Here is a 17,894-nt window from a genome sequence, read left to right on the forward strand (position 1 = left end):
ATTTTCTCTGTCATCCACAGTTAGCATTCACTGACTGGCAGTGCAGACTACCACTATGAATATCTGATATTTAGAAATTTTACAACTGACCACAATGACAGTTATATATAATCTAAATTTTTACAACTCTGGGGAATTCCATAGTGGTCCAGTGGTTAAAACTCTGTGTTTCCACTGCCGGGGGCACGATCCCTGGTTAGGGAACTAAGATCCCACATGCCATAGCCAAAACAAAACAAAAAAACCTCTAAATTACTATGCTGTATACCTGAAACTTTAACACAGCATTGTAAATCAATCATACTTCAATAAAACTAAATTAAAAAAAATTTAAATCCTAATAAATAAATAAATTTTACAACTCTAAAACACAAACTCATCAATTAAGCAACGAAATTTTCTGACTAGTATTCTATTCCATCATCCTTTATCCCCCTGCTTCAGGGATGAAAATGGAACAGTGATGCTAAACAGCTGACCCTTGAACAACACAGGTCGTTCTGAATTGTGTGGGTTCATTTAATTGCAGATTTTTTTCAATAAGTAAATACTACATGATCACATGATCCGAGATCAACTGAATCCAGGGATGAAGAACCTGGGATACAGAGGGCAAATTATAAAGTTTTACACAAATTTTGACTGAGGGGGATTGGCACCCTTAACCTTGTGTTGTTCAAAGGTCATTTACATTTATCAACTGTATTTGCATTTATCAACTTGACAGTCTGTCAAAATTTGTTTTTATTCGTAAGATTATTAAGAAGTATTTGTAGTTCAGAAACAACTTCCTGAATGATATTAAAATGGGGCATTATGAGTCATAGTCAAATCTGTATTTACAAGTAAATAAGAGCATTAAACTAAGAAGAGATCTTAGAGTGTGTAGTAAGACTAATTCTTATCATTTCTGCAGATTAAAAAAAAATCTGTCCTAGTCAAATAGTTAGTGGATGACAGATAAAATGTTATCCACTAAACAGCAAGTGCCATCCCCCTGAATTTTCACTTGAAAGAAAACTTGGTTTCCATTCTGCTACTGTATTATTTTTTTGAAAGAGGTTTCCTTGTCTGGTAACCTCTTGATTTAATACAAAAATATCTCTGCATTCTGTTTTTGCAATGCATTGCTAAAAATAAAGAGCAATGATAAATGACCACTTATCCATTACAAACTATTAGTGACTATAAATCATTTAGAAAGTATAAAGCACAATTAAAATATAAGTACAATAAAGCCCATCTTTCATAGTTTCAGGGGTGACTAGGAGAAAAAAAATAAATAAAATATGAACCATAAGAAATGATATGGATTCTGTAGCTAAAACCACGATCTCAAAATTTGAAAATACAAAAATTTTAAATCTCTTCTAAAATTTTCATCAACATCTCAACACAGTCAATGAGTAGAACAAAACATTTACTTACATTAAGCAGTATCTGGAAAGCTAATAAAATTCAAAGTAATTAAAATTTTCTACCTCATATATAACAAAATGAAAGATAACTGTTGAAAAGTTATCTATCTAAAGGATTAAGAATGTAGACTTTTTGCTCTCTTTAACTGCCTACCTCGTTACTGTTTCCACCTCCTTTCCCGAGCCCTCCCATCTCCCTGGCCCTCAGCATTCTCCCCACTGTCTGCTATCACTTCTTTGGTTAACTGTATTATCTATATCCTTGTGACTCCCAAGTTTATACCTCCAGTCTCAGACCCTTCTCCTGAACTTGACCTTATATATGTAACCATTTTTGCTTGGATGTCTAAAGGAAACCTAACATGTCCAAAACTGAACTCCTGATCCATTTCCCTCCCAAATCCTGTTCTACTCTTAGTCTTTGCTCAAGTGAAACTTTCAGAGTTACCTCTCTGTCACATGTATTTAAGAAATCAGGATTTTTTTTTGGCCCTACCTTCAAAACAGAGCCACAATCTGGCCACTTCTCATTACCTTCTCTGCTATTACCCCTAATCATAACCATCATTATCTGGTGTTTAGATAACGGAAAAAGTTTCCAAACTTGTCTTTCTTCTACCCTTGCCTCCTTATGTTCTACATTCAACACAGCAGCCATAGAAACATCAATCTTTAATAGCTCTTCCTTTTAACAGCTCCACATTTCACTTGGAGTTTAAATCTAACTTCCTATATGAGCCTACAAGGCCCTAGATGATTTGGCCCCACTGTCTCTCCCACCTCATCTCCTGCTGCTCTCCCACACCGGCTTCTGTGCTGACTAATATGCCACGCTTGCTACCATTTCAAGACCTTTACACTGGTTACTCCCTTTGCCTGGAATGCTAACTCCCTCCGTTTAAATATCACCTTACAGACACGTACCACCACACCTTAGGAAAAATGCCCGATCTCCCTTACTCTTTCCCACCCCTCTTTTAGCGTCTAATATCTTCTAATAAACCATTCAATTAACTCACTTTTGGGGGGTCTATTTTCCCCTGCTAGATGGTAAATTCCATAGCAGCAGGATTTTGGCTTTGTTTACTGGTATATTCTACTTATCATGACTAACATATACTTGCTGCTGCTGCTGCTAAGTCACTTCAGTCGTGTCCGACTCTGTGTGACCCCATAGACGGAAGCCCACCAGGCTCCCCCGTCCCTGGGATTCTCCAGGCAAGAACACTGGAGTGGGTTGCCATTTCCTTCTCCAATGTGTGAAAGTGAAAAGTGAAAGTGAAGTCGCTCAGTCGTGTCCGACCCTTAGCGACCCCACGGACTGCAGCCTACCAGGCTCCTCCATCCATTAGGTGCTCAATAAACAGGATCTGGGAGAAAATAACAATTATTCTTATTTCCATTATTCTCAAAAACAGAGGTAAGATAAAACAAAAAAAATCTGCTTTAGCATCACATCACAGAAACATATACATGCACAACCCATCTAAAAACTTACCTCTACAATCTTCTCTCTGTTTTTGGTTGGGTTCATAGGAGGTTCTGTGAGTAGAATTTTACAATTCCTGGTATCTATGTTAAGTTTTTCTGGTCCAAATGTGTAGTCCCATAGGTGTTTCATGTCATCCCAATTTCGTACTATGCCATTTTCCATAGGGTAATTGACTTCTAACATCGAGCGTAATTCACTTGCCTCATCACCAACCATAAGATCCTAGAAAATTATAATATCAAAGCTTTAGACCAAATTTTTGCATAAATTACAGTCAGAAAACTATCTTCTTATATTTTGGAAAACTGGGGAATAATTAGTTTTAATATTTCTGGCACTTTCAGATAAATTTCTTCATTCTACAAGTTAAAAAGCTGATCTTTCCTTTCATGAACAATGTCTTGCAAATCTTAATCATGAATAATAAGTTTTTATGTACAATGTGGTTTAAAATCAATAAATTGACCTTACCTTTAATAAATATGTTTCCAAAAGAAGAGCATTAGCACAAATAAACCCCACATTTTCATATTTTGGAGGGGTTTGTATGAGGTTTCATCTCTTTCTTTTGCTCAAATGTTCAAAAAATAAGGCCTGTGATATGTGAGATAGCACATCAGGGGAAAAAAAACTTGTAGAAAAATGCTCAATGCATGCAGCACATTTCTTTGTACCAAATATCAAAATGATAAGTGTAGTACTATACAGCATAATGAGAAGCAAAAAAAAAATGATTTTTATTATACTGTAATAATGGATATATGCACCACAAACTTGTAAATTTCACAAACATCTACTTAGATATGCCTCAATTAAAACTGAAATTAAGCTTCAATATGTGCCTCACCAAGATGAAAGATAATTGGTAGATACAAAAAATTAAGATACAGAGAAGAAACTATTTTTAAAAATTATCTCATAAGCAACATTTCCAATCTTCAAGTATAATACTGGAAAACTACGCTATCACCCAGAAAGCAGAATACTCACAAGTCTTGTCCCCAGCGAGCACATACTTAAGATGACCCACATTTCAAAAGTCAAATCTTATGTGTATAAGGCTAATTATGTCTCAGAATTAAAACTTACTTTAAAAATTGGCTAGTCAAAATACTAAATAATCCTGATTTAAACACACACTGATGAATTAAAAAAAAAAATCCTAGTATCAAAAATAGCTACTATTTGCTGTAAGATCTTAAGATGTTTCAAAACAGAAGTTTAAATAAATATATGACTTTAAAATTTTTTTAAATAATGATTTTTTAAAAAAAAGAGATAAGAAAGAAACCAGGCTGAGGACTCTATTTAAAAACAACCAAAAAAAAAAAACACTAGAAAATCCACTGAAAGCAACAAAAAGGAAAAACAAAGTTAAAGCAGATGCTAGAAATATTCACTAAAATGTTTCTATTGCAACTAAATTTCATATAAAATAAATGTACCATGCCTTAATACTCAAACTTCTTAAATATTAACTATTTAGAATTATCTGATACAAAAATGAAAAACTAAAAATCTTGTATTACAGAGAACTCTAGTAAATGACATGCATTTGTTGAATTACTTAGGGAGAAGAATACTGTTAATTTCAAATACATTGAAAGACAAGATACACTGATGGACTGACAGATGGATAAATGGATAGATATGTGATACATCAGTATAGTAAACATTAATGTCAGAATCTAGGTGATGGATGTATGGGTTTCATGGTAAAATTCCTATAACTTTGCTGTGTATTCCAAACACTTCACAATAAAATGTCAGGGGGAGGAATCTATATCTCCAAATACCTATATGACTTCTGGCCATCAATATATAATGTTAATTACTTTTTTCTGGACTGTATCTTTCTTTGTGTTATACAAGGTATTAACAGATTAGATAATTAAGATGGCTTATATCACTGATATATATTTACAACTATATTTCAAAAAATTTAGTATAAATCTGATCTAATTACACCTGACTATTTAGTTCTTATTCCATGCAAGAATAGGGACCTACATGTGTCTGACCTAATACCAACTTAAAATAAAAGTGTCATGTGTCTACTTCTAGGGCACACATACTGGGAAGAATTAACTGAAAGAAACATCTGGCATCAAGTATCTTACCATCCCTCTGAACAAAGAGGACATTTAAAATGGAAGAAAACAAGTATTAACTTGTCAAATTACTGCATTCTTGAGTAACTCAAGCTACCTAATTCAAAAATTTATCTAAAATTTTATTTCAAAAAATCCTAAAACATAGTCTTCTCTAGAACATTTCAACTTCCAAGACTCCAAAATGCTAAGAGCTTTATGGAACTTGCGTTCACCTTCAAGATCAAAATTATAAGTGGTCAGATCAGGCCTTGTTTTTTTTTTTACCACCCACCTCATCACTGGACCTCAAGCCTAAACCATCACCTATTATCTGAAAAAATGAAAAATTACAGTAACTGAGATGCCATTTTAAAGATTTTTGTATTTTATGAAAAGCAAGCAGTGTAGATGACATACGCCAGGAATCATTCTGAACAATGTCACCTCAAATTGGAAACTAGAGCAAATATACTCTAAAACCACAATTAAATTCCTAGAAAGAAATTTCATAAAAAACATGAAAGAGTTCTCTACAAGTACTCTCTTTTCTTAAGCTCCTTAGGATTTTAAGGCAAATGCATGATTTTTTATTTAGAATATAGTAATTTCCAGTTTTCCATGTTTTTGTTTATTCAAAAGAAAACTTGCCACTAGTTTAACTAGTTACTGTTACTAGCTAAAATACTTATCACTAGAAAGGCCTGATTGTTATCTCTGTCAAAGTTACTTACAAATAATATTAAAAACAAAATTGAGAATATCTACTATAGAAAAACTTAAGACTATCACAGAAAAATATAATAAAAGACTCAATTGCGGGGATGTCTAGTTCTAGTTCAAATGAAAAAGGCACAATGGTATTTATTTAGAGGGAAAAGCCACTGTCAATGGAAAAGTCTTACAAGACTTTGACCTTTTTCTTTTTTATAATCAGATAATGTAAAATCTGCTCATAAATAAGGATAATGCAGGAAACAAATCAATCTTTTTATCTCCTTTACTATTTATAGTTCATTGGCACATTACAATCTTACCTAGTTTATTAAATACATGTATGACACTGTACCAGATGCAAATATATACATATATAGGCTATGACAGGCAATGTTCAATTTAACAGTGGTCAGTAAAGTGAATTGATCCAAATACAACAACTTCACCCCACTTTTCTGGATCACACATATCCTAAAGAAAGCCACTTGGTTTCTAACATAATGCACACTACATTCCATTTTAATTGTAACATTCATCTACAAAAAACACAAAGAAAACAATTCAAAACTATGTTAGTAATTAGTTCTGGTTTGGTCTATTGTATGCAATCAGGAGAGTATAGGACTTAATTAGTTGCTACCAAATTGAAGCAATGAAAAAGGTTAAAAATCAAAGTACTTAGAAATTAAAATATGGAATCACCCCCCTCCCCAATACCAAAGGGACACAAAACAACAACTACTGTCCCACCAAGCAAAAGTGGAAAACAAACAGAGAGCATGTGTGTAACCTCACTTACCATCTTTTTGTTATTCTACTTCAACAGGTCAAGAAAGGTGAAGAGAGAGAAGGTAGAAGTAAGAGTCAGAAAAGGCCTAAATAAAATCCTCACTGAAATTTTTAAACATACAAGCAATAGAGACAAATTAGGTAGAGGCAGATGCAGTACTACTATAGTTTACGGAGTTAATAATTAGGGCCAAATTAACACGGACAGTTATTACTCCTGAATGAAAGTTAACTCATTAAACAATTTAAATTTCCAGTTTTCAGTCTACCACATTTTAGGTAACAAGACACAAAAAGTATAAATCAATCCACTAGGCATAGGTATTCCAAAAAAGTCAAAATTTCTTTCATTTGTTACTGAATTTAAGAACCTTAATTAAGGAAAATAAACAGCAGAAAAGGTCTAGCTGAGTAGGTAAAGGGTGTTAAAGAGTGATTTTCCAAGCTCTAGCAGTCAAGTTAAATTTGACACAGTTCTCTTTTCTTTCACTGTTTTCTACTGGAAGAACAAATTAACTTGAAAGACTTAAAAAGATTAAGCAGACTGAACAGAAGTAAACCAACTTAACAGACTGACAAACCATACAAGCAAATGCTCCTGGGGAATTCCTTAGCAAAAATGTCTTATTTGAGTATCACTTAGACTGATTTCTATCACTTGCCCTTAAAAAGCAAGAAAAGTGGGAGTGAAAAATATAGGTAATTATCTGTGACTATGCTGGACAATAAAAATAGCTATATGTGATGTAGCTTAATACCTCAAAAATGCTATTATCCATAAAGGATATTAAAAAGCCATTCTTCTTTAAAAGGCTGATACTGAATAAAAGTGACTTTCAACATTATTAAAAAAAAAACTTTATCCTTATCCCTATTACTAGCTAAATTTTAAGCTGAAATTCATTTAAGATGGAATTCAATCAGAAAAGGAGTTAACAAAAAGAGAATATGGGATTCTATAAAATTCCCAAAAGACCCTAAAAAAAAAAACCCAAAAATCCCAAACCAAAAAACTCTCATACTGAGTATCCCTTCTGATTTTAATGAAACAAAGGCCAGAATCATTCACTCTTTTAAGTCTTTAAAAAAATTATCACAGAACCTAAGTTTCAGTTTGTAGTTTTATTCATCGTGTAACTCAATCCTCTAGTTCCAACAGCAGAGAGCTTTTAAGCAGCAAATGTCTACTATCTATTACCAGCTTTCTAGACACCTCAAACAAACGTCCCAAAGACGGGTACCTTAACTTACAACCTAACAAACTCTCTGAAGTCTTGTCAAGGACTGTCCAGATAGGACCAACAACACTAGTCTGTTCACAAATGATTCCTAAAACGGCTTCTAAATTCTACTACATTTCATATAACCTAACCTGATCCCTAGGCTATCTGAAGATTTTAAGTCAAGTGGTAACCACTGACTTTTGATTATTCTTTTTTTCCCCCTTCTAAAATATTGTAACTCCCTTTTGATTTATACCTCCTTTAACAGAAGATAAAAATCTATTAAGGTCCAATCTCATGTTAAGAACGGTACATAGGCAATGACAACATTCCCTCCCTTCTCCTTGTCCTAAGATAAATGATGCAAGGTCAAATAAAGACTTGCACAGCTTCCTCCTGCACACTATGGAAATCAGTTATTATACTGGTGAAAAAAGGAACCAATAAGATGCACACTCTATTTTTCCTGACTAGCTATATAAAAATGTAGGGGTATCAGGCCATGAGAACATGGAAGAAGTTTCAGTTCCCAAAGAGACATACTAACACTGGATGACAAATATATGGAATTGAAAGACATAAAAATACCAGGCTGATTTCTTCCAAAATTGTATTATAGGACTTTAAATCACTAATACAGCATTCACATCAACATATAAATCTTATTTTTACTGTACTCAGAGAGTAATGGCATCAAACTATAAAGTCAGACAAAATTACTTTCAGTTTCTGTGCCTTTCTTCACATGTTAATAACAATTTTAAATATAAGAAAAACAGCCCTCCTCCTTTGCTTTTCAAGGCAAACATTTTAAAACTACTTAATTCAAAGAACACTTCAGTAGGTTTTGCTCCTCATTTATCAATAAATAAAATATTACCTTGATTTCAATGTTTCCCACTTTGGTGGTTGATCTGATAATAGGTCTTCCAACCAAAGCTGGGAAGATATGCTCTGGAAAGTTAGAGCCTGCATATCCACACTTCACAAACTGAAAAAGAATAGTAAAAGTGGGTTAGTGTCAAAGTATTTACACTATTATCCATTTAAAAACTGTATCTGAAAAGTACTGCTTTGCATTTATATAATAATCTAAACTTCTGGTGCTTTCAAATTACCCAAAGTAATCACCCTCCAAAGTATCATATCCTCCATTTGTTTCCTCCATGGCACGGCTACTGGAGTTCCCATTTCTTGACTGGTTAACTCTTTCTTACTTGGGCTTCCCTGGTAGCTCAGCTGGTAAAGAATCTGCCTGCAATGTGGGGGACCTGGGTTCGATCCCTGGGCCGGGAAGATCCCCTGGAGAAGGAAAAGGCTACCCACTCCAGTATTGTAGCCTGGAGAATTCCATAGACTGTATAGTCCATAGGGTCACATAGAGTCGGACACGACTGAGTGACTTTCACTTTCACTCTTACTTAGGGAAAGCCTCGAGGGACCTAAGCTGAGCACTGCATGCTGGAACCTGCTGCCTTGACACACAGCAAGGAAGGGACAAATTCATTCAATGAATGCTAAGGATTTTTAAAAGAAATGTCAGAATATGAACAGAACGAAAGCAGGCTTTCATTCATGTCTGGCAATTCACGTAAGTAACACCATTTTCCAAAATGGGAAAATCAAATGGCATCTGGACCAGCATCAAGTTAAAATAAACATTTATTAGGCATCTTTAGCTATCATTTTTATATTTAGAGAAACATTCAGTAATACCAGGTGACGTAAGTTCATATTCAGATAATGTACTTCTCCAATGAGGATGTAGCACTGATTCTAATAATACTTCCACTTTATGAATAAGAAACAGATATACTAGGAGATTTAATGACTACAGTAAAACTGAAAATAGAACCAGGGCTTTTAATGCTTCTATCAATAATACAGTCTGTTTAGCCTAAGAGCAGCCATTACAAGGAAAAGACAGTTAAAAACTTCAGGGTGGGAGGAAGAAGCTATATGAGAGAGGAGCCGTCATCAACCTCTACCATTCCCTTAAAAAGATTTTGTGCAATGTACAGTACATGTAAACATTTTTGTGTCTACTGATGAATCCTAAGCACCTAGAACAGTTTCTTACACATACTAGGTGCATATTATTTAACTCATCAATAAAAACAAAAAGTTTGCTGCTGACTCAAGAGTACAATACTATGATTATTTCAATATAGAGAATATGTTCAATATTGAGACAATCTATTGTTCCATGGATTTTGCACCACATTCTCTTAGAAGAATTAAGGAGAAAAACAATACCTGAATGTGACATATGACAGAAATAACACAAAAGTGGACAGAAAGCTGTTACATACAAGGAACTGTTTTGTTTGATGGTGGTAAAAGCTAGCAACAACCTGAAACTCATTGACTTCTGACTAACTCTCTAAAATACAAAATTTTTCCATTTCAAAGACAACCTTGTTGGAAATGATGTTGATGAACCACATTTAATTATAAATAGCCTAGAACATTCTGCCATGCATAACTGCAAGGCTTTTAAAAATAGTGCTTTAAAAAAATATGCTAAAATCATGTCTTCAGCAGACTGAAGCTACTAGTCTGGAAAAAAATCTGTCTAAAATTTAAAAATTGCACATTTTCAATACCACCTGAATTCATATCCCCTCATTAATGTTCACATTTTAGAATTTACATAAAATATACCATTCAAATAGGTTTTCTTCCAAACCCACAAAACCTAGTCCTGCTCAGTTTGCCACTGAACCTAGGTTTTCTAAAACCTAAAACTATGATACGATTCTTTATGGATTACCTTCCAAGGCTGAAGTTAGTGTGATATGATGGCATATGCAATAGATAGCCTGCTTGCTCATACCTACCTCTACTTGAATAGTGGTTGATAATAAAGAACAATATACTTCCCACCCTAAAAAAAAGTGTTTAACAGAATTCAGAAGTGTTAGTTCATTTTTCCACAGTATCTTTCCAAATAATTTATCAATCTGACACAGAAAGAGTTGGAGCGACAACTGCCGCAGAGGAAAAGAATAATACTTAGTATTTTCTAGTCCGTTCAAATTAAAAGAAAAAAACCTTTCACACTCATCTCTCTAAATCAAACTCTCTAGTCCTAAGCCAAAAGCCAGCTCACTTGATGTAAAATGAAATCAGATGTAAGACCAGAGAAACTCTTTTCATTATGCCACTATATTCAAATTTCTACATAAATAAAATCTGTCATGACCACCAGACAAGTATCAGCTTTAGTTATAATCTATACATATATTCCAAATATAGACAGCAAGTACAATGTACACATTAAATTTTTAGACATAATGAGCAGATAAACACACTAGGTGAGTTAAAAGTGTCCATGGGTATAAACGTTCTTAAAGAAAATTATTAAATGAATGAAAAAAAGAATCTGCACACTTGTAAAGGCAATTCTCAGTATAGTAAATGTAAACCAATGATTTAACTGAGAAATGTTAACACTAGGTGAAGGTGGGAGGAGGAGCCTGGGATGAAGCCTAAGTCATGTCTGTCCCATCACCCCCCCACCCCCCCAGGCAGTCAGGAGGCTGGGAAGGTAAAATTCTTGTTCGAGCATATTTCACAGGACAACATATTTGCCAAATTCCTAAGGTAAGAAGACAAAAATTAAGAATTATCTGAACTACTATTCCTGGGCTTCATTAAAAGATGAAGGAACTTCTCTGGAGGTCCAGTGGCTAAGACTCCGCATTCCCAATGCAGGGAGACCAGGGATCAGGGAACTAGATTCCACACGCCACAACTAAACATCCCATGTGCCATAATTAACCTGGAGCCACCAAATAAATACATTAATTAAAATAAATATTTTAAAGAATTATTAAAAAAATGGAAAGTTGGCTTTTAGTTCAAATTAATGACAGCAATCACTAATTAATGAAATTATTTATTGATTAAGCAGTAGCTTATTGGAAGTAGATGCTGCCACAGTAATCCAGTGCTAGCATTCCTACAGGGAACTAGTGTTTGGTCAAAATGGCAACAGCTGCACTACATCACATTATTTCAGATGTCAACGTATTATCAGTTAAAATAAAAAGAATATAATTACAATGATCTGTTTCTCAGTAATATATAACCAACAGACAACCTGGCATTTCCTTTCTTGCAAAAAAGCCAGTATTTTTTTTTTAAGATCTAAACCATAAGGTAATAATATACAAAGAAAATATTCTTTTCTAAACTACTTGTTTGGCATAATTTTAATTCTTGAAATCCCTCCCCCCACTTCAATCATTTTAAGACCTCGTGACTTCTTCTCTCACTGTATGCAATAAGGCTGTGTTTAAGAAATAGACTTTACCATATATAGCTTCCTCTTCATAGCACTGTGGTTTAAACAGGCTCCCTTACTTCCCACTGAGTCATCAAATGGTAAGAACATGAACAATATAATTTTCTTTCAAGAAAAAAAAAAAGCCCATGTACATTTGCTCTAAAGGTATCTTTCTCCCCTCAAAAAACAAACTGGGATTTATAAAGCTTCATTTGGGCTTATTTAATTTGTATTTTTCCTTTATTATTTTAAACAAATGGCACTGATATAATAATTTAATTGCATAGTGATTACTCTGATCTTCAACCACCAAAATATTTACTGTTTATTCCAAAGCATTTTCTAGCTAAATCAAATCTACTTATGATTTGGTTCTACTTCAGTTCAGTTCAGTTCAGTCGCTCAGTCGTGTTCGACTCTTTGCGACCCCATGAATCACAGCACGCCAGGCCTCCAAACACTCCTAAATCCAACATATAAATTTGTTTAAGCCTGAAAAAGCAAGCTGTAATCAACTACAAATATGAATTGTAAAAGTACAATTAAAAAAAAAAGTGTAACTATCTTAACACTACAAGCTACTTTGTATCACTGGAGCCTACAAATTATACCAGTCACACAGCAGGCACTCCAGAAGTCTTCACTGTTGGTAAACTAACTCAATGTTGATGAAATCACCCAAGTTTGGTAAAAGAATACACAACATCAGAGGCCTGGGCCCAACCCTTGACAGGCACCTAAACCGAAGCAGATCTCCACATCTTCACCTATCTGGCCACTTTCCGAAGCTTTATTTTAGGTGGCGGTTTACACAGGCTCCATTTTAGGTTTGGATGGTTATGAGGATGAAGTGCACAAGGTATTGGAATGGATGAGCCTTCCTCCTCTAGGAGGCCCTACAGAGGCACTGGTCAGCTTGGGAGCTGGAGAGGTCGAGGAGCAGGACCACAACCTGGCATGTGATCAGAAGAACTCATCTACCCTTAGGGCTTTCAATTTAGGGCCTGCCAGAGAGACTTAAAAAAAATCAACTTCTCAAATGGCCTATAGTTTTAAAATCTAAAATGTGTTAAGAGGCACATTGCTTTAGAGTAACAACTATTCTCATAAATTTTTAGAAACTAAATTTTATTATCTTCTTAATCATAGAGGAATCATTAGACCTTCAGGTACCTAAATAAAATCAAGAGGACTAAGAAGTATAAGAAATACAGACTCTAAGTGGCTCCTAATTCTCTAAATTTTCAGAAATATCACAGATTCTTGACTACGTACTACATCAGAGCTTTCTTCATGAAGTTTCTTAACGAAGTCAATCATGTCCTATTGAAAATCTGGATTATTTAAAGTAATTAGAAATACAATGCCAAATATTACACAAGGTTTTGTTTGAATTAACCACACTTTTCTACTTATGTCACAGTAACTTTTGTCTTAAGGAACAAGATTCTTAAATTATAGATTAGACATAAGGCTAATCAAATATACAATGAGTTTTCTAACAAGCTAATGAAACAGCAACATAAAACTAATTATGGGACTTCCCTGCCAGTCCAGTGCTTCCACTACACGGGGCGTGGGTTCCATCCCTGGCCAGGGAACTAAGATTCCCACATGCTACAGAGATTTAAAAAAAAAAAAGTTTATTTTAACTAAATATTATGAAAAAACATATACTACAAAAACTGGTTTCACTGTCCTTCAAAGAGGAGGAATCCATTAAAATATAACTGACTTCAATTTCTTAAAACAAAAAAAAATACTGGCATAGTCACCAAAAAAATACATTAGGGTCAATTTTTTAAAGATTTACATTTATTTAGACGTCAATTTGAGACTACAGGGGGAAATAAGGCCAATTTATTTTTTTAAAAAGCACCTTTAAACTGAGTTTTAACTGTAAAAGGAACACGTTTATAATTTCATCTAAAGACAGTCTAACATTACATGGTTTGTTAAAAAACAAAGAACATTTTCCCAATATTTGAGTCATGAAGTCCTTCCCACCTGATCTCACTCTTATCCCTAGTCTCACAGATAACCACTATGAACATAAATTTCTCACAAATCCCTTCAAAACTTTCACATACACATACACATTTGCGGACACATAAATAACTTTAATTGGAGAAGGAAATGGCAACCCACTCCAGTATTCTTGCCTGGAGAATCCCAGGGACGGGGGAGCCTGGTGGGCTGCCGTCCATGGGGTCGCACAGAGTCGGACACGACTGAAGCGACTTAGCAGCAGCAGCAAATAACTTTAATAAAGAACACGCACATAAATGGAAATAAATTTTTTAAATGTTTCTGTAGTGATGAACCTGCCTTTTTATAAGTACTATGCTATTTTGTATGAACGTCGCATTAAATGATAACATTATTCTTATTCTCATCCATTTTCAACTTAGTTCAGATAAAGCTAGTATAATCATTGCTTGTAAAAATTCAATCAAGGGCAGTATTATGGCAGTGAATATCAGCTCTTTTTTCCCCTCAACGATCCAGTTTCCAAAGTGACTTGAAGTTCATACAAAATCTATTTTAATTCATATATTACATTTATGGAAGGAAGGGGATAAAGTGACAAAATACTGCAGCTTCAAAATGGTTAGAAATTGCTGTAATGCAGGGGGAAGTGATCACTACAGAACTCATCCAAAATAAGTAACAGTTATGTATTCTAATTCGCTGCCTAAAATATATTTTTAATGGGGGGAGGGGCGACTGAAAGAAACAACTTTCAAATGTCTAAATCAGTGTTTTACTCTGATTTTTACAATTATTTGCATTTTTAGGATCTTAAATACTAACATTAACTGTAGTCTGCCAAAAAGGGAAAAAAGGAGGAGGAGTGCCCAAACTGACTAACTTCCCTAAGGTTAGTGGAATTAATACTTGAGCCTTAAAGGATCAAGGTCAACCACGGAAACATACTGGTCTACCCGGGGCTGCACCCGGGCCAAATTTCCAGCATGGAGAACAAAAAATTAATGATGCACAGCCGATCTGGCCTTCCATCCTCTCAGAAAACAAAACAACAAAAGCCTCAAACACTGCGAAAGGACAGGTTCATTGCATGACAGCACTTCCCTTTTTTCTTTAAACCCGTTTCCTGCCTCCTGTTCCGTATCTTCAACTCTACAGGAAGAGCAAGGCCTCTTGGTCTTTTTCCTTTTTACACACCGGCGACCCTGGAGAGTGAAGCCCTTTCGCAACGCACAAGCCCAGCCTTTTACCCCTCCAGCCCTCTAGCCAAATTCCTGCGGCTAGAGCGCTGGGCCGGCCCCGGCCCGGTAGCAGGTGGGAACCCCATCCATCGCCGGCCTCGCCCGCCGTCCTGACCCCGAGCTGCCCGAGTGCCCAGCTCGGGGCTACTAAGGGGTCCAGTCCGCTCGAGCCCCACACCCCCGCGGGTGGAAAGCGCTGGCCAGAGCCCCTCGGCCCGGGCGGCAGAGGGCCTGGGGGCGCAGCTCCGGGCGCTTTAGGCCCGCGCGCCCCCCGCACATCCGCGCCCCGGCCTGGGGCCGCTGCAGCCTCCCCGCCGAGCGCTTACCCCGGTGCCGTTGTCGCACACTACCACCTTCCTGCCCTGGCTGTCCATCGTCCTCCCGGAAGAGAGCCGGAGCCGCAGCCGCTGCCGATCAACCTAGAGCACCCACCGTCCGCCTAGTCCCGCTTCCTCCTCCTCCCTCTTCCCGGCCCCGCCTTCGGTCTAACTTTTCACCCCCAACCGGAAGGGACCGCCGGCTCTCACCCGCCACCTAACAAACTGCCTGAGCGGAAGAGGCGGGGACGGGAGGAAGGAGGCCGAGACTGGCAGTGGTGCACTCCAATAACAAAAAAAAAGAGCCCGAGGCCCCGCCTACGGCGCCAGCCCGGCTCCCGCGCCTGCTGCGCCTTTGGGTCTCCGCCCTTCCGGGTTCTTCCTGTGGGCGTCTTGTTCCCATCCTTTTGGTGGGTGATAATGGTAACCGAGCTGCCAGGAGGTTTGCCCTGCTTTTTAAGGCTTCGCAGGAGTTGGGGGTTTCCCGGCTGCAGGCAGATGAAGGACAACGGGTCTGTGGCGAGAGGGCGTTGGAATGTGACAGAGAAGCTTGCCGGCAGGGCCGAAAAAAAAAAACTCCCTTACTAACCCCACCATTCAATGAGACTTGGTGTGTCATTGCTCCTAGGCCTTTTCAGCGGGCAGAGCTGGGATGGCTATAGATAGACACGTGAAATCGTGCATTTATACCGATTCCTCCGATTCCAGTCCAACCCATCTCGTCCGGGTTTGCCATTAGGTGAGCCTCACTGCTCACCACTTCCCTTCCAGCAGCAGCATATTGCTTCACACCTCTATTGTACCCTGTTTGAACCCAGGCTCTCAACTTTGAAATCGGGCAACCCTACTTTCAAATACGGCCCTGCCAACGAAGACTTACGTGATCTGGGCCTACCCCCGTCTATTTACGGGGATAGCAGTCGCTCTCCCATGGGTTGCTGGATGCTTAAAGGAAATGGCAACCGCTCCAGTATTCTTGCCTGGAAAATCCCATGGACGGAGGAGCCTGGCAAGCGAAAGTCCATAGGGTCGCAAAGAGTGGGACGGGACTTAGTGACTACACAGCAAAGTAAGCAATCCATTCAGTGGACGCTATTTACTATTAATTCCATATTGTTAAACTCGAGTGTGCGTGCTCAGTCGTGTCTGTGATCCCATGGACTGTGGCGGGCCAGACCTCTCTGTTCCTTGGGCTTCTTCAGGCAAGAATACTGGAGTGGGGATCTTCCCAACCCAGGGGTGGAACCCCACTCGCGTTCATTAGCAGGTGGATTCTCTACCACTGAGCCTCTTGGGAAGCCCTCTTAAACTTGTAGTTCTCTCTATAGTGCTCATGCCTTTTTTCTTTTCAATCAGTCAGGAGACTTCTTATGCTCTCAGAGCAGGTTGTCACATCTTTGAAGACTTTGCTGATAACCTCAAAGATGCTCTTTATTCTCTTTCCTTGCTATTATTTTACCATGGGTGTTTGAATATTGTGCTTGTTACACTCAACAAGTATTTATTGTATGAATGACATTAATCTATAAAAAAAGTGCCGTCATATTTGAGAGGTGAGAACTAGAACTGTGCCTTTCACTTGCTGTACATGTGTATTGACAAGAATAAAACGATGATGAACCCCCAGTTCGGTATTATAATACTAGACTGCTTCTCAGTTTCACTCTGTTCTTTTATCAGTAGTTTTCAAACTTTATAAAGACGAAGAATGCTTTATTTAAATTTAAATGGAAACCAAGTATATTAAAATAGATCAAAATATGGGAGTTTTGTGGTGGTCTAGATGCTGGGAGGGATTGGGGGTGGGAGGAGATGGGGACGACAGAGAATGAGAAGGCTGGATGGCATCACCGACTCGATGGACATGTGTTTGAGTGAGCTCCGGGAGTTGGTGATGGACAGGGAGGCCTGGCGTGCTGTGATTCATGGGGTCGCAAAGAGTCGGACGCGATTGAGCGGCTGAACTGAACTGAGTGGCTAGGATTCTGTGTTTTCACTGTGGTGGCCTGGGGTTCAGTCCCTGATTGGGGAACTGAGATCCCATAAGCCAATCAGCCAAAATTTGAGGGGGTAAAAAATCAAAATAAAACTGCCATAGTTGTTGGAAGTTTGAGAATTTAGGATGGGTTAAGGCCACAGGGAAATCTGTCTTCCCTGCATCTTCTTCTGTAGTCATTGAGGTACCTCAGCCTGCTGAACTTTGCAGTAGTTCATAAATTACACATCTTACTTTCGTGGCCAGGTGTGCTGCAGTCCATGGGGTCCCAAAGAATCAGATGTGACTGAGCGACAGAACACCAACAACTTTTTTGGCCTGAGTGCTAGTA

General features: G+C 37.3%; 1 protein-coding gene across 1 annotated transcript in view; it reads right to left on the minus strand.

Moving 5' to 3' along the window:
- The window catches only part of ACTR2 (actin related protein 2), a 38,718-nt gene extending 22,984 nt beyond the window's left edge, over positions 1 to 15,734 (minus strand). The window contains exons 1-3 of the mRNA XM_055399679.2: positions 15,577 to 15,734; positions 8,610 to 8,720; positions 2,917 to 3,132 (exon numbers count right to left, since the gene is read on the minus strand). Of these exons, the coding sequence (XP_055255654.1) occupies positions 2,917 to 3,132; positions 8,610 to 8,720; positions 15,577 to 15,624 (375 nt within the window). The 5' untranslated portion in view covers positions 15,625 to 15,734. The remainder of the gene's footprint in view (positions 1 to 2,916; positions 3,133 to 8,609; positions 8,721 to 15,576) is intronic.
- Between the last annotated feature and the right edge of the window lie 2,160 nt (positions 15,735 to 17,894).

This window comes from Moschus berezovskii, chromosome 11 (assembly GCF_049115385.1).
Source record: "Moschus berezovskii isolate FMDL1 chromosome 11, NW_MosBer_1.0, whole genome shotgun sequence".
Lineage (NCBI taxonomy): Eukaryota > Metazoa > Chordata > Mammalia > Artiodactyla > Moschidae > Moschus > Moschus berezovskii.